Raw genomic sequence first — 21,608 nt, forward strand, 5'->3', positions numbered from 1 at the left:
TATATATATATATATATTTATATATATTAATGCTAGTTTAATGAAATTTATTCCTAATGAGATTAAGATTATGTTTTCAAAGTATCTAGCATTATTTTGGTTCATGATCTTGAAAACCTTAAAGTTTGATCTGTAAATCTTCGTTGATAAAATCAAAAGTGTGTTTGATGGGAGAACAATGAAGATACCAAAAACGGTTACCTGAAAATTCTGAAAAAAATTCAGTTTTGCGAGTCTCAATCGATCGAGAATTCCTTTCGACCAATCAAAGGCACTGAATTTTGAATTTTCACTTGTTTTTGACTAAGTGTTAAAACTTTAATAAAAGCAATGCTATGTGATTAATTTTATAGTCCTTAAAAGTTAAGGATATTTATTAATCATTATCTAACTAAAAGATCTAATGAGATCAAAGATGTTAGTTAAATAGAACTCTTAATCTTAAATTGTTTTATGATTAGAAGTCCTTAATTTATTTTAATTAGAGGTTTTTAATTAGATTAAAATTCTAATTAAAAGTTATATAGTATCTAATGTGCTTAGAATACTTTATCTAATAAATTAAGGATAGAGTTCTTTATAACTAATTTTTGATCCATTAGGGTTTAAGGAATCCTAAATAGTTTAGGACTTCCATTTTAGTTAGTGATTCTAATGAGATTAGAGTCTTCAACAAGTGCAAGGTTATTAGTTGTGATGGGATCACAATTATTTAAGAAAAACCCAAATAACTAGTGGGAGTGTTGAAATGACCCTTTTGTTAAGTTTATTGTAACGTGAATAGATACCTTGTCTTGACTTCGAGTCTTGCATTCCATGCGAAGGTATTTGCTTCACTGGTTACAAGGTTAAACTTCTTGGTGATTGCGCGAAAGTTCGTTACGCTATTGTCACGTGACTTAGTTACATCACATTGAATTTAAAAAATTAAGTACATTTGATGTGTAGGGTTAAAATTGTGATTAGATCATAATGATTGCAAAACAATCCACTTGTTTTAAAATTTCTAGTGGGAGAGAGATGCAAGGGTTGGATCTCACGGTCTCCATTGTTGGTTCATAGTAGTGTGAAATATATACTTTGTCTTTGCTTCGAGCTTAGCATTCCATGCAGAGAGTACTTATTTCATGGTACTACAGGATTGAATTTCTTGATTTATAATAGTTTGATCAAACACCTTGTCTTAGCCTTAAACTTTGCATTCTATGCGAAGGGTGTTTTGTATCATGACATTACATAATAAGCCTGTTAAGGGGATGAAATGTGGCTACACATGATTCTAGGCAATGGTGTACACTAGACTAAGTTTGATAGTATCCTCTATGCTGAATTCTTGCTATTATTACTTATAGGCCAAAGGAAGAGCGGCAAATTATTTTTGTTTGGTAAGAGTTACCATGATAGTATTAATAATGAGAGTAATTCTCGCCTGATCATAGTGGTTGGTATTCACTCTATGCTGAGGAATATTAATTGCGGGATTAGGTTGTCGTTGCATCTGGTATAGTATGTTTTTCGGGTTTTATACTATATGGTTATGGATGCAAAATATAATGTCCCTGTAATTATATTCATAGTCTCAAAATAAAGTTGTCATAATTTTGTTCTCTAGCTACTATTTTTATTGAATCACATTAACTAAGATATAATTTTGGACATGGTGCTTAAAGGAGCTGAATCACATATATATGTTTCGATTCAGCATTATCATAACTTCCTATGCATGATGCATTGATGGAAGATGGCTTATGATATGATCATAATCTCCATTGAAATGCTAATATGTTACATTGGCTTTTATCTCAAATGTGCTACAACATGAGATGCAAGAGTTAGTACTAGACAATAAACTGTCATGGGAAGTTAGGGCCAACCTAGGAAGGCCCCTACAAAATCACCCATTATTTGAGACAAGGGAGCTACCATTTCGAATCCATGGATGGCAATAAACTGTCTTGTCCATGGAATGTTGACCATCTTAAGAGGTATCATTAGTAGGGATTAAGTTTCTTGTAATCATTGGCAACCTTTTGTTTATGCTTTAAAGCAGTTCAATAAAGGAATTATTCAGTCTTAATCTCCATAAAGTAGTAGCAAATGACGAACCCCTAAGCCTATTATATAAATCCATTAACGGATATAAATCACATGACGAGGCCAGTAATATAAATCCGCCAACAGATATAAATCACATGACGAGGCCAGTGATATAAATCCGCCAATGGATACAAATCACATGGCGAGGTCAGTGATATAAATCAACCAACGGATAGAAATCACATGACGAGGCTAGTGATATAAATCCGCCAACAGATAAAAATCACATGGCGAGGCCAGTGATATAAATCTGCCAACAAATACAAATCACATGATGAGGCCAGTGATACAAGTCTGCCAACAGATATAAATCACATGATGAGGCCAGTTATAAAGATACCTAGACGGACATAAATCACACGACATGGCTAATGGCATAAGCTACATGACAAAAAAAAAATCCTCAAACAAGTACATAACAACATCGTCGACAATAGTCCTTAATCGATGTGTGTTGATCAAGGTAAGCACCAATTGTTTGATGAGTTGAAATGTTTAACAAAGCAACGACCAAATATGGCCCACATGAGCCAAGTAAGGAAGAATAAAATTTAAACACATAAACTAGATAAAAGGTTGCCATGATATTGTTTTAAAGCAATTGTCTAAGCATACGAGAAGCAGTGTTCAAGACAAAGAAAATGTAAGCCCCAAAACAGATAGGTCACCCAAAAAAAAAAAAAAAAAAAAAAGACCATGTATACAAAGTTTGAACGACAAGGTCATCTCCAGCAATAGCACCCTTGTCACCAGTAGCCTCAGGTGCAGCCCCCTCAAAAGCATTGGCCTCCTTGGCTTCCACCTCCTTATGCACAGCTTCATAGTTCAAGCCTTCCAGTTTACTTCGGGATTGTGCTTCGTCAGGTACCTCCTCAGCAACTCGAAGCTCTTGAAGCACTAACTAAGTAGAATGCCATTATACTCATGTAAGCTAAAAGGTTTGCATAGCATTGTCACTGGCCGCAAAAACCTCACATTTGATTGCCTGAAGTTGCTCGTCCTTCTGCTCGTTAGTAACTTCTCTGCTTTAAGATCGTCAATCAAGGCCTTGATTTGCTCCTTCATATAATTCCCATTGTTCATCCTCAACTTAGAGCTTTCAAGCTCCAGAGCATCCACCTTGGAACTGGCCATGATGACCTTTTCTTCATTGGTAGTTACTCAATGGTGATATGAATTGTTTCTCCCAAAACCTGGTAAAATAGGAATGAGGTAAGAATCACCTTTAAAAAAAGGGAAGAAAGAAAACAAAAAGTGAACTTCAATAGAAATAACTTTGGACCAAAGATTACATGGACAAGCTTATGAATGTGACGATTCACCAACTTGTGAGAAGGAACAGTAGATAAATTCTTAAGCTCGTCAGGGGTAATGACGTTGTAAGCTATCCCCAAGGCAGTTCCTGCATCATCCCATACACTAGAGTCAACCTTGCTCTTTCCTTTATCGCTACCACGTGTTCTCTTTGGACAGGGAGTGATCTCCTCAATAGAAACAGCATGAGAAGTCGCCTTGGGCTCAAAAGCAACCGGAGTGGATGCAGTTGTCTCGATGACCTCTTTCGTCACCCTAGGCCTCTTCTAGCTTATGTTGGATAGCGGCTCGTTCTTCCTAGATCTCAACTTGGCATACATTTCCTGGTTGAATTTGGTCGTCATCTCTATAACGAACACCATAAAAAGAAAATCAGCAAAAGACAACACAAATATGAATATGTCAGCACAAGAAACTTACTTTTCTCTTCTCTAGCTATAGCACGAAGAATGAAAGAGGAAGGTTCAGGACCCAAGAAATGACTAGCTAAGGTCCAAGGATTGATCAATTCGTTAAAATCCTCGATGGTCTTCGCGTAGTCCGAAGCCTCCTTAACATGCCCTTTGTACCTGCTATTCAAGTTTGGACGAACTTTAGCTACAAAAAAGAGAAGAGAAGAGAGCTAGATTTGAGACTAGACGATATAAAAAGAAATATTTCATAAAAAAATGGTTCACAAAAGACGACGCACCAAGCTTGGGGGTCCCCCACCTACGCTGCGATCTAGGAACATCACCCTAGAAGTCGTCTGAAAGAGTTTCCTAACTGGCACCATACACAAAAAGGTATCTGGATTTCTAGTAGTGGAATGATGAAAGGAGATTAACAATGTTTCTGGCATTCCTATCCCAAGGTACAAGCTCGTAATACCCAAATTCTTTTGATTCCTTAAACGATATTGGAACACAAATTCATCCAAACGGCTCATATCCCCCTCAGTCACAATCATCCATATCTCCATGCAACTGTTGATGATCCGCCAAGAGTTTGGTATCCGCCCAGGTGGTATACCCAAGTCGCATACCCAGGTGATGGAGGAGCTACATTATAAAAGGATGGATGGGGAACTTAAGGCCACTAAGGAAGGCGGCCTCGTAAAAGCACATCTCCTTAGGATTAAAGGAACAAGCTTTTTTACCTAAACGAGGGAGACGGATCCTAGTCTTATTGGGGAGTTTGAACCTATCCTTAAACCAAAAAAGAGTATCCTCGTCTAGAGAACACTCCTCCTTAAGATCATGAACAGCTTTAAGCACAGTATGAGAAGTGGACGAAGGGTTTAAGGACAAAGGCACTGAAACCGCAATATCAACCTCTACTGCCTTGTCACTAGACGATAAGCCTGTATCTAACTCGCTACACCTCACCTCCACCGACATCTCTTGAAGGGATCGGAACCAGTCCAAAGATTGACGCAACAAGGGAAAAAGCTTAACTAAAACTAACCCCAAGATGCTATCATTAGAAGCAAAAAGCCCAACCTAAGGGTGTGGACAGAACAAGGAGTCGCCATCTAGTTTTTGCAATGGTCTAGGAACCATATATATAGCATCCTCTCGAGGAAGGACTTTTCGATCTGACTACTAAAGATACGGGTTTGGAGTTCAGGTACATTATTGTGTCTTACATCTTAACCTTGATAAAATCATGTTCAATACTTGTATTCTAACTTACACATACACACCAGCATACATGTAAGCATACATCATGACATCATTCACCCAAAAACACATACATATCTATCAATAGAGCAAAAGAAGCCAAACCACACATATACAACCCTAGCATTCATCTAACATGACGTCAACACATTACGATAAACCCTAGTGTCATACATATAAACATGATCCATCATAAACTCCATCATATCATACCAAGGTAGCAATAAAACATGGCAGTAAAGCAGGCATGATGAGCAAACATAGATCATCACATGTATTCCAAACTCTTAGACATGAAATCACATATCAAACAAGAATATTCATCTCTATCATCAAAGTAAGACCATATCATAGATGCATGGGCATTTCCAATGCATGACTTACCTTTTACTTATTATCTTACAGTAACTCAACACCTATGGCATTATGCATGAGCATATGAATACATGATCATGGCATTGAACAAAGAAAACACAAGATAAACCCCAATCCTAACATGTGATAGCAAACAAGCAAACAAACATGTGAAACAGAGATTTTAGAAGCATAAAACATGGAGAAGAAGCTAAACAAAACAAACGTGTGAAAGCGAAAGCAAAACAAACAAATAAAATTAAGGTTTCTCGGCAGCGGCTCGCGCACGCAAGAACAAACTTGCGTGTGCATATGATCAAGCCTGCATGCGTAGGCAAGATTATGCATACGTAGGCAAGATTATGCATACGTAAGTTCTTGCCCAGAAAACCCAAAAACACAGCAAAACCTCAAAACACAAATTCTAACAACCTAACATGCATTTTAAGCATACAAAAACGTAAACTTAATCTAGAAAAGCAAATTAAAACATATTATAACAAACAAGAAAAGCAATCAAAAAGATTTAAAAGCTAAAATGAAAGAAAAGAAAAAAAAAGTTTTATTTTTTGCCATTCCCCTCAGTCAAATCTGTTCACAAACCAATAATAAAGTGATTAGCAACGTTAAACTAAAAGGATTGGGGCCAAAAAATGTCCCAATCAAACAAAATTGACTTGAGGGTGTTTTGTGAAAAACTCCCTTTTGAATCTCTATTTTCTAGTGAATCTTGTATTTTTCTCCTGAGATTTCTGTGTGTTTGGAATGGCTCCTAGACGATGTGGGATTCATTCCAAACCTCAGCCATTATTGCAGAAAACTTGCCATTTTTTTTATCTCTCTAAAACCCTAGCTGCGTACGTAGGAGTGTGCCTGCATACGCATGCCTTGGCCCACATACGTGGGCCTAGGGCCACTTTGGTCTTTTTATTTCCAAAAATAGATTTTTACTCATTTAAAAGGTTATATTTTTCATTCTAACACTCATCAAGATATCTAATTGGGCTTTAAATAGGCATTGGGCCTTAGAGTTTTGGCATCATTGGGGAACGGGGGCCCAAGTCGTAAAGGGTACAAAATTCGGTGTCTATAGATGCCCCTCTTTTGATTCCTGAGCTTCCCTGATGGAATCAAAAGAATAAGAGACAAAATATTTTGTTTCGACGTACTGCTAAGGCCAACCCACGCATACGACACATATCACGCATACATGGGGCGGGGTGCAACTCCGAAGAGCTGTGTGGGATTTGTATGTCCTAAGTACCGCCTTTGTTGCTTGGGAAATGAGCAATGACAAGTTTACTATCCCAGAACTTGTTTTGCCACTTGCAAGCAAATGGTAAGTGACTCACTATCCTAGAGTCACTTAAAAAGAAAAAGAAAAACAAATAAGGGTGCTCTTTGTGCTAACCCAACAAACAACAAAAGGATACAATCTCTATGGTGTCCATCCAAGGCTCTTGCCTCAAACTTCTCCAGGTGACTCACTCCTCTTGTCTTCTTCGCTTCTATCTCTATCTTTTTCTGATGAGGCTCTTGCCTTGGGTTGACCTTGGTCTCTTTCTCTATCCCTACCTTTTTCTACCGTGCCTGCATGTTCAATTCTCAGAGGATATGTGCATGAGTAGTTGTGATTGTTGGATCCACCGAGGGTGGTGGAAACTCGTTGAGGAGTAGGTATGTATGGGGAGGAATCTTCTACCTCCTTCATGACTTTCTTGGGTATGGGAAACTCACTGAGGAGTAGTAGAAATGGACTCGTTGAGGAGTAGTGTAACTTTTGTAGATGTGCGGTCCACTGGAGAAGAATCTTCTGCTTCCTTCATAGTATCTGAGGACTTTAAGGAAGAATCTTCTGCTTCCTCACTGGGATACTTCAGGTGTACTTGATCCACTGGGGATGAATCTTCTACTCCTCACTGGGGGACTGTTTAAATATGCTTGTGTCCATCGGGGAAGAATCTTCTACCTCTTTAATAGGGATAGTGTTCTTGAGTTTATGTGATTTGCTGGAGATGGTTTTAGGATGTACATGCTTTATTGGGGAAGAGTCTTCTGCTTCCTTTACTGCTCACTGGCGGGTCCTTGATGACTTTGTGCCCAATTGGGCCAATCTTGAGATGTTTTTCTTTTTTAAAAGAATTTATTTTTTTACTGTTCATGACTAAACTACACATAGTTTAGTGGTGACACCTAAACTACATGTAGTTTAGCCATCAGGTGTGTTCCCGCCTCTTCATTTTTCCCAACAATTACCTACCGTTTCTTTTTTTACTTCATTCTCTTCATCTCCCTAATCTCTTCACATTCTTCATACCCCTTCTTTTTTTTCTCTTCAAAAAATTCCCTCTTCTCTCTTTTCCTCACATCATCTGATTCTCTTAAAACTCCCACACTCTCCCATTTTCTCTCTAGACTCTCTTCATCCCCTCCAATGGCACCCAAGGCGAAAAAGGCTTCCTATGTCTTTTCCTCCAATGCATTTCTCCTCACCCGTTGGAGTGGGGTAGTGAGATTGATGGTGCCTCCTCCATTGACATGCCGGCCAAAGAATCACATCCGTATGGTTGAATCTGTAAGTTTTTCAAACTTTCTCATTTTCAAGTTTCTCTTTGATCTTCTATTTTGATGTGTTTTTTGCCATGCAAATGCTTGGGTTTTGTTGTGGGATGAGTTTAGATAAAAACATGACACACTAGGAGGGGTATGAACATGTTTAGGATTGATTTTGAATGATGTATGCTTGAAAATGTCGAAGGACTCTTTCTATCCATGCTTCTACGTGCATGGGCTTAAGCTTGCGTACGCAACTTGTACTTATGCGTATGCAGCTCTGTTCTTGCGTACTTAGATCTGTTCTTGAGGCTCTACGTACATAGGTTCTGGCCTGCGTATGTGAGGTCCTGTCTTTGTACATGGGCCTTGGCCTGCATAGGTGATACACTTGGCAAAGGCCTTACTCTACCCATTTTCACTTCTTTTTCAACTGTTTCACTTCTATATGCAATCTTAACACCCCTTTTTGTCATTTTTGCACCTGAACGCCTGAACATCGCTACATCCTTCTTTTTATTTTTATTCTTGCATCAAAAACATCATTTATTACCATTTTCACTTGAATCAAGAATCTAATGTTATGTTCGTCTCTTATGCTGGTAGGGGAAGCATTAACAAGGTGGTGGAGTGGTATAACCTCCTCGTCCTTGAAACTAGGGCTTACCTCCGAGAAGCGAGCTTCGAGCCTATCATTGGCCTTTTGCTGGAAAGGTCTGGAAGTTCTACCTTGGTACAATGCCTCATTGAGAGGTGGTGGGGTACTACATATACCTTTTATATTACTAAGCAGGAGATGATGATGACTCCCTACAACTTCTACCACATGACCGTCCTTAGCGTCGAAGGGGCCATCATTAACTTGGATGATGTGTCAGGCATCTAGTTGGGTCTTAACATGTTAGGGAGGAAGTACTCCACCGAGACCATCTGATACTTTGACTTGGTGCCAGATTACTTGCTTCTCTCACAAAGGACCACTGAGGAGCACGTCCGTATGGCTAGAGCTTTTCTTCTACACTTGTTGGAAGCTTATCTCTTCGCTAATGTTAGGTAAACGGTGTCCTTAAGGTGCTTGGTCCTCTTTCCAGACTTTCCAGATGCACGGAGGGCCAACTAGGGGCAGGCATGTCTTGCCTATCTTTAGTTTGCCCTCGACACTCTTAGTCGGGATACCTTGAGGCAACTTGTGGGGCCTTGGAAACTCCTTGAGGTTAGTTCTCTTTCCATCTTTTGTACTTTCATTTGTAGCTTGTAGTCTTGCAAACTATATCATCTTACAAGCTGTCATCTTGTATCTAACCTATGGCTTGTGCTTCCTTTTACAGCGGTGGATTATTAGGTATTGCCACATAACTCCGAGCACTGATCTAAATCTGAGGGAGTTCCCTCAAGTGAGGGCCCACCTTGTTGGGTTAACTTCAGATGAGGTAAGTTTAGGAGTTCCAGTTTTTCATGCTTCTTTATGCATTTCCCTTAGGATACCCTTCTTCTAACCTTGTATTATTCTAGGTCAACTGGACTCCATGGGCCGGCCAGCCCCTTCCCGTTTCTCTGAATTTGGAAGTTGCTACCATCGTTGCTTTGGAGATTACACTACCCTTCAAAGGAGCGAGCTTGAGGGCACTCTACTTGGCAGAGAAGGTGTAGTGTCAACTGGTGGGTAGAAATGACCCACAAATTTTGATGTATCCTCCGGAGTTCATGCTTACCCCACACTCCATGACCAATGCTAAGTACAATTCGTGGGGGAGTGGTGTTCCCTACACCGAGTGGCACCTTGATGGATTGGACTATGAGGGATTCAACATTACCCACCTCATGCCTTCACTTATGGCGCAGGTATATGCTCAATCTCTTCTCCTTCATTTCCTTTTCCTTTACCTTGTTTGTCATGGCTTCTAATGGTGGAAAACTGTAGTGAGAAGAGCCTGCTACCAGTGAGCCCATTGACCCTCCACATCTCCCTTGGACGGTCTATGCTTACGACCCTAAATGGCTTTGTTTGGGAGCACGCCATGCCCCATAATCCCAGTGTTATGGGCTACCCTTTTCCTCAAAACACCCGGGCAGTGAGTCCTTCTTTCCCTTTGTTCTTTTTTCTCCTTGCTATCTCTTTTTTTTTTTTTTGGGTCACTAACCCTTCTTTCTTTGAACTGTAGCCCACCCATCCAAAAGTATGAGGAACTGGTATGGTTGGCTAGGAATCTCAAGCTGGAGGGGTAGCCTACTTGGGTGGTGGTGGTGATGAGGAGGATTCATAGGCGACTCCTAGCTCCCAATGAAGGAAGAGGCGACACCATTGATTGCCTACAATCAAGACACATAAGCATATAAGACACATCTCTCTTATTTTGTTGCTTTTATTATTCTTTATTTCTGATAGGCCAAGAATGTATTGACCCTTGTGGTGAATTAACCAATTAATTAGCCAAGTGAATTAATTAGGTTCAATTACATGCAATAAGTGTGGCAGCACAAAAAAATCACCAACTAAAATATAACGCAGTAGAAAATAAAAGTTGACACAGTGATTTGTTTATGAATGGGGAAAACCTCCGAGGTAAAAACCCCACCGGGTGATTTTAAGGTCACCACTCCTGAGAATCCACTATTATCAAAACAAGCGATTACAAGTAAAGGAATCCTAGTACCTCATATCAACCTACAGTTGAACCCTTACCTCAATACACAATTGGACTTGTTTTGTATTGACAATCTCTTCTTGTATTGCACAACTCCCAGTACGTAACTAACCAAAAGATGCGCAGATCCCAGTACGCGACTTGATTGCCAACGTGAGAAGGATGTTGGCTGCAAAGTTCTTCTATTCATCACACGATGAAGATCATGAAGTTGCTTGGTCACAAAACCCTACGGTGTACAAACACAGCAGCTTCTTCAAGAGAAAGAAGAACTAGAGCAAATTTTGTCTCTGGTCACAATTTACATGAACAAGACTTTGCTTAATACTCGCGCAACTGTGCAACCTGTGACGGCCCTTAAAATACTCCTTATATATGTTTAGGGTTGTGAGAAAAGAAAGCCCAAACATACATTTATGGATTGGATGAAAATTAGAACTGAAAATCTGGTTTTCATAAATCTTGACAGATACCCTATCTGTCGAGTAGCTGTCGAGCTTCATGGTTAGACTGCTTTTAAACCTCGATAGATACTAACTGTCAAGATTTAAAATCCAACACTTCAATACTTGAATCTTGGAAAAACTTGCATGGCTTTAATACTTGAACTTGAAACCTTGTTTCTTGAAGCATTAAACTCATCCTAGATCTACCCAATTACAAGTAAAGTGCGTTTTGTCAAAGGATTAGCCAATTACATAACATGTTGACATATGTTCTTAACATGAATCACATATGTCCTAACAATTTCCTTTAGCAAACATTTGAATTAAGTTTGAGGCAAAAAATTGTACTTAAGAACATCTTTTACATTTATGCTTTTAATTGGGACTAGAACTTAATTTACAAGATATATGGTTAATTGTATGTTTCTATACAACATTAATTCTTTGATGCTTGAAATCTTATGCTTGAAATATGCCTTGAATGGTCCTTTAAGTCATGAGAACCCTAAGAATGCCTCGGAGTGGAAAACCATGCTTAAAATAGGGGAGAATAGGTTTCTCCCTAGCTCTGTGCATACGTGGAGATGGGCCTGCGTACACAGCTTTGACTTCACGTACGTAGAGTTGACCATGCGTACGTGGTCCGAGAATCAAAGGAAATTCTAACCGCCCTAATTAAGTATAAAAGTAGCCGTTGGGGTCCCAAAACCCTTACCAATGTATTTTCAACTCAAAGAGCACGTTTCTAAGGTCTCCTAATGGTTGAAGACTCTCCACTCGATGTCTTGGCTTGAATTAGGACGCTTGGTCTTGGTTTCAAGGATTCCATTACCCCATATGGTCTTTCTTGTGTCTTTCCATACCATTAAATTAGGGTGGATGAGCCTCTTCTCCGTGCTACTGCCAACTATTGGGTCCTTACTTAACATGTTTTTCACTTCAATGGAGTAGAACTTTGACCCACTATCAAAGAATTTGGTGCCATCATGGGTAAACTGGAGATTGATGATCTCATCTTCCCTACCATAGGTGGAGATCTCCCTTCCTTGCTGTAAGTTGTGTTGGGCGTCCATCTTACTACGGCAAATAGGTGGTGCGTCTTTGGCAAACTCAACCTTAGCTTGGTTTTTGCACACTTTTTAAGCTCGGCCATTCCCGTGGGTGAGAGGCCACATTCATACTTTCTTCTTGCCTTCTGTATATGTGCTCTTGCAAGGTATTTCTTGGTCCAAAGGCCATATTGTGTGGACCTCTAGATGTGCAGGGTGGTTTAAGAGCTGAAGAGAGGTAACCTGGTGGGCTTGATCTTGGCAGAAACCCTCAGTGGTTTGGATGCATTTCATAGGATGGAAGCAAGCTTTTATGCGGGAAGCCCTTTTCTTCTTCAGGTATAATCCCTAACTTTTGCCTAGGTTCTCAACCTAGCAGGATTCCTCTAATTTTACATGGATTGCCTTTCAATTTTCAACCCATCGAGGCACTTTATATCGTCTTTCATCATTATTTTTTAAAAATATTTTTTCCACTCATGCTCACTCTTCTTTTTTGCTTTTCTCTCTTTTCTTCTTCTTTTTTTTTTCTTTCTCATATATGGCTACAAGAAAGGCTTTGGTTGCTTTAATCTCTTGCCGTACCCCCCAGTACATACCTCCCTATGCATCTTAGGGACTTCATCAAAATGACATGAGATTTGAGGCGTACATGAAGCTTATGGGTCACATCAAGGAGACCAACATTCAATGGGTCGTGGAGTGGTGGCACATCTCAAGCATGGTTCACAGTTGCTGCAAGGACTACTGTGTGCCTTTAGTTGGACTTCGTTGTTGCTCACTCTACTCCACTTGTCGTATCTCAAGGCAATTTGGAGATTGTCAAGGAGCTCTTAATGATGAAGGTGCCTTCCACACAAAGTGTTTACCAACAAGATGTTGGTTAGGCTTTGTGAGGCTTGGCCACGCAGTGGGTGACTAAAGGCATTGCTTGTCCTCGATACATCTATCCCACTGTGAGGTACAATCAATGGTTGGAGGATGACATGAAGTGGATTCTGAGGGATGAGAAAGCTTACATGAAGACTAGGAAGAAAGCAAGGAGGGCTGAGTGACCACCTTGATATGCCCCATATATTACTTTTCTGCACATTATGATTCTCATATTTTTGTTTTTGAATTTAATAAAGGATTGGAATGTTTCAAATCCCCTATGGAAAACAATCTTGTTGCCTTTTCATTTGAGCAATAAGAGAATCACTTTTTATTATTATTTATCTTTGCTTATTGTCATTTCATTCCTTTTTTTTTCTTTGCCATGTAATTTTTACCGATGACATCCCTTCGGGAATTTTCACCATGCCTTTGGTCTTTTTGCCTAACTTTTGCCTAGACTACCCTTTCAGGTTTTTAATTTAATGGGGGTTCTTTTGCCTTAATTTTTGCCTAGGCCGCCCTTTAGAGTTTTCAACCTAGTAGGCTTTTTTTTTCTTTAAATGTTGTATTTCCAGAGTCTATCCATGTTAATTGGGTGAAGTATCTCTTTCCCATCAAAATCTGTGACCCTCATAGCACCTCTAGACATGATCTTCTTAATTATAAAAGGCCCAGACCATCTTGGCTTCATCGTTCCTTTTGGATCAAAATTCTCATCTCTAAGCACCTTTAGGACCAAGTCCCCTTCTTTAAGGTTTCTTAGTTTAACTTTCTTATTGAATGCTCTAGCAATCCTTTTTAGGTGCCCTTGTGACTGATATTGTGCCCTAGCCATCTTCTCATCTATCAAAGCCAATTGTTCATATCTCACCTTAGCCCAATACCCATAAAGATTGTATCTCCACCTCAATAAGAAGCACCGCCTCACTACCATAAACCAAAGGGTAAGGTGTTGTCCCAGTTAATGCACAGATAGAAGTTCTATAACCCCACAAGGCAAATGGAAGCTTCTCTGCCCAATCTTTGTATGTCACTACCATCTTGGCTAGGATGTTCTTCACATTTTTATTAGCTACTTCTATGTCCCCTTTAGCTTGTGGTCGACATGGTGAAGATGTATGATGCTCAATGCTATATTCTTCCATGATTCTCCGAACTTCACCTTCAAAGTGAGAACCATTATCAGAGATGATCTCTTATGGCACCCCAAACCGACATATGATGTTATTTTCAAAGAACCGAGCCACATGTTTAGCCTTCAATACAGAGTAGGAGGCTACTTCCATCCACTTGGTGAAATAGCCAATTGCCATTAGGATGCATTCATGCCTATTTGAAGGCTTAGGAGCTATCCTCCCGTTCACATCTATGCCCCAAACCAAGAATGGCCATGGAGAAGTCCCGCTATACAACTCACTAGGTGGTACATGGTTCAAGTTGGTGTGTGTCTGACAATCATGGCAACTTTTCACGTAGTCCACACAATCGGTCTCCATCATATTCCAATAGTATCCTATCCTTAGGATTTTCCTGTCTAACATTCTCCCATTCATATGAGGGCAACAAATCCCTTGATGAACTTCTTTCATTACCTTCTTGGCTTCTTCCTTCTTCAAGCAATGAAGGTGTATACTGTTTGCATAAAATAATCTGCAAGCGCACAGAATCGTAACAAGTAGTAAAGTGTTTTTAGAAAACGAATGTCGAACCCACAGGATTAACTAGGTTATTGAATACTGAAATTCACTAAATTAATTACTATTTGGAAAATCGAAAATAAATAGAACGTTCTACTATCTAAATTAAATTAAACTATTTAATAAAAATAAATCTACGAATAAAAGATTAACAAAATGCAAAAATCTAAAAGTATAAAAATATGATAAGAATGGATCTAGAGCGGTTGATTTCACCTAACAAATCCCACACAATTTATTCTTCCTAATTATTAAATTCTAATAATCTCCCGTTGATGATTAAAAATTCCTTAAGTATTCAATATCTTCTCTCGAATGATATCAAAAATATCTTCAACTAACAATTCCATATCTCTATGTGAATTTAATTAATTGGAGACTCATTACGTACTTTGAATTTTCTGAAAAATCACACTAATCGCGGTAAAGCATCTCTACTTTCGCTCAACTAATGATGTTTAATTCTAGAACTAAAATAACAAATCACCTCTCGGTCTCATTGTAATTCAATTGATCAAACGATAATTTGTAAAAAAAATAGTAAGCATTAAGAATAAGAATTAAACACTCAATCATGGAAATATTAAAAATAAAACAACTCAGAATATAAATTGTGTGTTCATTGCTAGACTACATCAACGCTTTAGAAAATAAATTTAGTTCATAATAAAATTGAAAAGAAAACAAATAAAACTTATGTTTTTCATCTGAATTGGTTGATCAACATGAAGCTCTCACCTTTGTCCTCAGATCCTCCTCTTCATAATGACTCCCAAAACAAGTTCTTCTATGCGGCACCTCCTTTTCCTCTCTGGTCTTTCTTCTTTTTTCCCTAAAGAGCCTTTAAATAGGTCAAGGAATCCTATTCTCATTTGGAGAAAATTCCAGATTTTTAGTCTTCACTTAACCAACGATTTGGCTCATTTAACGTCAGAATTTGGACTTTTGGTAAACTAAAAAGTTGTATCCCTTTAAGTTAAATTTCCAGCCCAACTTGAATCATCTTGATTGGATATCGGAGCAGAAAGTTATGCCAAAAATACTACTGATGTGCAGGCTGGAATCCTAATCCAAATTGGACTTGGATTTAGTGCAAATTTCCTTTGATTCCTTGCTTCACTTGGACTTGAATTTAATTGGGTTGTTCTTCTCTTGAATTCATGCCTGGTTGGATGAAAGTTGGCTTGATTCAATTGGCTTAGCCCCACTTTGCATGTAAAACTCTTGTTACCTGCAACACAAATATATTATATAATCAGTAACAAAATAACATAAAAGTAAGGCTAAATATGTAGATATGTGAGTACTTTATTGTATATATTTCATGCACATCATATACCATCATAGGACCTTCTATAGAGTTGTCCTCCACATATGATGTATTTTGCTGCCATCATCCTAATGGAATGACTTTCTCTCTTGTCGACATCATCCGGATATGCCCCTAGTTCCAAGAACTTCATGATGTCATAGTACCACAAAAGTTCCTCTTCCTCTATGGTCATTACTAAAGCTCTAGTCATCCCTTTGTGCACTTCCTCATAACTTTGCTTCATCTCCAAGGGTCGTGACCATACTCCCTCGTGTATTTCAACCATGTAAACCAAGGTAGCTAAGGCATCCGCAAATTGATTTTGGGCTGTAGGGATGATTGTGTACTCAATCTTGTCAAAGGTCTTAGTCAAGTCCTCCAAGTATTGTTGATAAGGCTTCAAGTGTTCCTTCTTCACCTTCCACAACTTTTGTGCTTGGGCTATAAACAAAGTTGAATCTCTAAAGACTTTGGCCTCCTTTACCCTCAATTCCCGAAAAGCTTCCATTCTAGAAATACAAGCCTCATATTCATCCATGTTATTAGTTGCTTCAAAGTTCAACTTGATTGCCAAAGGTATGTGAGATCCCTCGGGAGCGATCAAAAGTATGATGGAAATATGCATGTGCGCAGCGGAAAACAAACGGATCTACTTCATTCATAAAAGTTAACATTCATGACTTTGTATTAAAAATTAAGATGTAGTAATTTACAAAGTGGCAGTACATTCATGACTTTGTATTACTACGAATATTTTATGAAGGGGTTACATGTATAATAAAATCTTGGGATATAATTTATAAATAAGGCCTAGAGTGCAACTATATTTATATAGTGGTATTAAATATAGTTAATGGTAACTTTGGACTTGTCAAGAGTTGACAGAAAAGCCCAAGGCCCATTGGAGCTAGTGTCTTATTGGTCCCTTTTGGTCCCATTCCAAGCCACACACTAAAACCCAACTGAAAAGGCTCAAAAGGCTAGCCCAATTAGACAATTAGTTATAAGGCGATAAACATACAGATTTTTAATATATTAAAAAAAAAAAAAAGACATCATTGTGAAATGGTGCGTATGTGAGAGATAGACACTCTATCTTTCTCCCTTGAAAAACTGATTGAGAGACCACACATCTTGGGCGTAAAGTGGAATTGGAGTAAAGATTAAAAGTGTTCCCGAGTACTTCAATCTTTGGTTTTGAATTTCACTGCACCAAGGTACACTCTCTTGTTCTAGAATTCTGAAATTTACATAGCACATGTTATCAGTTGCGAATGAAGTAGATCCGTTAATTTTCCGTTGCGTACATGCATATTTCCATCATAGGCATACAACAAGAAGGCCCAAGATTAGGGAAATTCATTTGGGCTTTGCAGGACTTTGGATGCTAAGTCCATAGCATATTTGTTACCTTAGGCCCAAAGTCCTCTTTTCCAAAAGGGTTTTTTCCACTTGGGCCTATGATAGCAATTAGGCTATGGTCTTATGAACCTTTCAAGTTAAGATATACCTTTGGATTTAGGGACAAGCCTCTTATATGTGAGAACTTCTTTTCTTTTATCCAAAAAATCTTAAGGTATACCATAACTTTAGGGTCATCCCTTCCATTTTTACATCTTTTATTTGTTCTTTAGAATTAGGTGAACACATGATATATGGTTAAACAAACAAGAGATATAAAGGGTATCCTTTGTGAAAGGGTCTAGGATCTCTCTAGTGTGGGTAGGCTCCCTAATTCTAGAGGGATAGATAAGTAGGTCACTCACAACTTGGTGGGCTATGATTCCAACTAAGGGCCTAAGTGAACCCCAGAGTGGATTGGTAATGAACCTTTAACGTACTCAAAGCCCATTATAGGCGATGGCACCAATTGTGAGTTGGTGACATGAACTCTGAAAGATTAGGGCTCGAATAGAGCCTTCCATCTTCCCACTCATCACCAACCAAGGTTAAGGGACAAAGGAAACCAAATGATGTGTGTGCAAACAAGTATTGAAATAGTTTTTATCAAGGTTAAGAAATAAGACAAATAGGAATTAAACTCGCTATCCCCAGCAGAGTCACCACTATAGACACAATGGGGAGTTGCCACCTAGTTTTTACAATGGTCTAGAAACCATATATATAGCGTCCTCTTGAGGGAAGACCTTTTGATCTTACTACCAGAAATATAGGTTCGGAGTTTAAGTACGTTCTTGAGAAGGTGTTAGGCACCTAAAACCGCCCAATCCTAAGGTTGGCCTCCCATCATTATGTTTTACATCTTAACTTGATAAAATCATGTTCAATACTTGTATTCTAACTCCTACACACACTAGCATACATCTAAGCGTACAACCTGACATCATTCATCCCAAAACACATACATATCCATCCATAGAGCAAAAGAAGCCAAACCACACATATACACCCCTAGCATTCATCTAACATGGCATCAAACCATTAACGTAAACCTTAGTGTCATACATCTAAACATGATTCATCACAAACTCCATCATATCATACCAAGGCAGCAAAGCAGGCATAATGAGCAAACATAGATCATCACATGTATTCCAAACTTTTAGACATGAAATCACATATCAAACAAGCATATTCATCTCTATCATCAAAGTAAGACCATATCACATATGCGTGGGCATTTCCAATGCATGACTTACCTTTTACTTACCTTATAGTAACTCAGCACCTACAACATTATGCATGAGCATATGAATGCATGATCTTGGCATTGAAACAAAGAAAACACAAGATAAACCCTAATTCTAATATGTGATAGAAAACAAGCAAACAAATATGTGAAACAAAGATTTTGGAAGCATAAAAACATGGAGAAGAAGCTAAACAAAAAAAACATGTGAAAGTAGAAGCTAAACAAAACAAACATGTGAAAGATTATGCGTACATAAGTTCTTGACTAAAAAACCCAAAAACACAAAAACATGGCAGAACCTCAAAACGGAAATTCTAATAATCCTACTATCAAGCATACAAAAACGTAAACTTAATCTAGAAAACCACATTAAAACATATTATAATAAACAAACAAAGCAACAGAAAGATTTAAAAGCCAAAAAGAAAGAAACGAAAAAGAAAGGTTTAAAACTAATACCTCACACAAAAGCTTTCCAGGCTTGATTTTTTACCATTCCCTTCCGTCAAATCTATTAACAAACCAATAAGAAAGTGATTAGCAATGTTAAACTAAAAGGATTGGGGCCAGAAAAGGTCCCAATCAAGCAAAATTAACTTGGGGGTATTTTGGGAAAAACTCCCTGTTGATTAACTATTTTCTAGTAAATCTTGTGTTTTTCCCGTGGGATTTCTGTGTTTTGAAAAGGTACCATGTAAGGTTTTATATAGTGGAAAAAATGGGGTTTGGAAGCTCTTAGAAGATGTGGGATTCATTCCAAATCTCAATCATTATTGCAGAAAACTTGCCTTTTTCTTATGTCTCTAAAACCCTAGCTGCATACGCATGGCTTGGCCCTCGTACGTGGGTCAAGGGCCATTTTGATCATTTTATTTCCAAAATGCGGTGTCTACAAATGCCCCTATTTTGATTTGTGATCTTTGCTAACGGAATCAAAAGAATAAGAGACAAAAATTTTGTTTCGACGTACGGCTTGGGCCCAACCCATGCACACGACACACATCACGCATACATGGGGTGCGGTGTAACGCTAGAGAGCTACGTGGGATTCATATATCTGAAGTCCTACCTTTGTTGCTCGAGAAACAAGCAACGACAGGTTCACTATCCTAGAACCTATTTTACCACTTGCAAGCAAATGGTGAGTGACTCACTATCCCAGAGTCACATAAAAAGAAAAAGAAAAACAAACAAGGGTGCTATTTGAAGAAAAGGAATATAGTATCTGTGGTGTCCATTTGGAATAGTCACACATCAAAATGAAGAAAAGGAAAAGAAGTTTCAAATGAAGTCAAAACGAATAAAATTCAAGTAGAAGAAAGAAGGAAGTTGTACCTGAGAAGAAAAGAGTAAATCGGTCTGAGCTCAGAGAAAGGAGGAAATGCAGAAATGAAGGAGAAAACAAAATTGGGGAAGAAGTAAGAAAGAGAAAAGATTTTAATGGCTTCTTAAAAATTGAGACGTGGGAAAACCAAACTCCTCATCGAGGAACGTGCCCACGTCCAACAAATTAGAACGTGACATGTGGCCACCGAACATGCAGCACCATCACGTCGCCTTAAATGCGATAGAAATGGAATCTTAGAGGTCACGTTGGATGTGGGGTGACCCTTTGTATTCCTTAGATCATCAAGATGGTGAATGAGGACCATGGAATAAGGGGCAGTTGATGAGTCGGGAAATCTTCCTCGTTCGAAAACAGTAATGGATGACCAAAACGCCATAAAGTAGGCATTCAATGCAAGAGCCATTACTGCCTGACGAAGCAAGGGGCATAATAGCTCAAAAGTCCCCATAAACATTGCATTAATCACCAAATACGTTACTCAAACAAGCAATTAAGCCACCACTGAAGGCCTCTAACAGCTAGAAAGGTAAAAGCATATAAAGGAGGTCAGACCTAGAGCAAAGGTACACAAAAAAAACACATATCATTCTAGATATTTAGATACCATTTTCTCCAATCATCTGACTTTGTCATCGGAGGTTCATTAGCTGACACCACGCCGGTGACCTATCTGACTCACTCCTTATTTCTTACAGGAGCGTATAGTTCTATCTAGACAATCACAGTGACTAACGAACTTGGCTTCATCAATATCATCAATGAAATGTTTAAATTTCAAGCTTTTAAGTCTTAAATTATGTATAAAAAATAAGTTTGTGAGTCAAGTAATAATTAACATTCGATTTAAACGAAATTTGACATGCACTTTAAGAAGATAAAGACCATACAATTCAATGATTATATTTTCAAAGTATATATTCATAGTGAGAGTCAGTTTCAAGATAAACTTTGTCCATAACAAAATTATCCTCCTAATCCACATAAAAAAAAATACTCAGGGAATTTATTTTAATTATATAAAAATAAAAATATATATCATCCTAATATATAATTTTGTCCCCTGGTCGGATTGGGTCAAGTTTGGGCTATATCCTAACTCGTCCCGATTCTAGCAGGTGGTAGAATGGAGGACCTGCCACCAATTGTGAGCACTATCGAGTTAGATCGAATCGATTTCGACCAAAACCGAGGGAGGCAGAGGTGAACAAGGTCTCATCGAATCTCAACAAAATCTTGACAAATCCTAAGAGACCAAAAGAGAAAGGGAGGAAGAGAATGGCAATTTTTGGAGAGATTTGCCATTCGATTCAGTTTCCATCGAGTTTCAACCTCTAACCCACCACTCAATTTGCTCACATTGGTTGTTGATGTCGAAGATTCGCCACTAACCACCTTTCTGCTTGGATTAAGTTGGGTAAGAGATTCCATTAGGTCTATGTTTGCTTTAGACATAATGTGGGGAAATACATTTTGCCTTTCATGCAACCTTTTCAATTATGTGAGTTTTTGTCCTGAAAATTGAAACTTTAGTGTTTTTGTTAATATTCATGAATTTGCACATGTGACACAATTTTAGCAACCTAAAAACCTCAAATGCTTGATT

General features: G+C 38.4%; 1 protein-coding gene across 1 annotated transcript; it reads right to left on the reverse strand.

Moving 5' to 3' along the window:
• Nucleotides 1–13,551: 13,551 nt before the first annotated feature.
• Nucleotides 13,552–16,542, reverse strand: LOC142635097 (uncharacterized). Its single transcript, XM_075809312.1, has 5 exons — nucleotides 16,032–16,542; nucleotides 15,857–15,923; nucleotides 14,212–14,645; nucleotides 13,927–14,157; nucleotides 13,552–13,838 (listed from the first exon to the last, which is right to left on the reverse strand). The coding sequence occupies exons 1-5, from the start codon at nucleotides 16,540–16,542 to the stop codon at nucleotides 13,552–13,554; spliced, it is 1,530 nt and encodes a 509-aa protein (XP_075665427.1).
• Between the last annotated feature and the right edge of the window lie 5,066 nt (nucleotides 16,543–21,608).

Source organism: Castanea sativa, chromosome 5, assembly GCF_040712315.1.
Source record: "Castanea sativa cultivar Marrone di Chiusa Pesio chromosome 5, ASM4071231v1".
Lineage (NCBI taxonomy): Eukaryota > Viridiplantae > Streptophyta > Magnoliopsida > Fagales > Fagaceae > Castanea > Castanea sativa.

What these genes read in the sequence shown, in the direction of transcription:
- LOC142635097 (XM_075809312.1), bottom strand. Translation starts at nt 16,542, where the DNA reads ATGGATGAATATGAGGCTTGTATTTCTAGAATGGAAGCTTTTCGGGAA. An exon ending in GCCAACTTTCATCCAACCAG is followed by an intron (nt 14,646 to 15,856) that starts GCATGAATTCAA and finishes GTGCGCTTGCAG; the next exon opens with ATTATTTTATGCAAACAGTA. An exon ending in ACCTTACCCTTTGGTTTATG is followed by an intron (nt 13,839 to 13,926) that starts GTAGTGAGGCGG and finishes TGGCTTTGATAG; the next exon opens with ATGAGAAGATGGCTAGGGCA.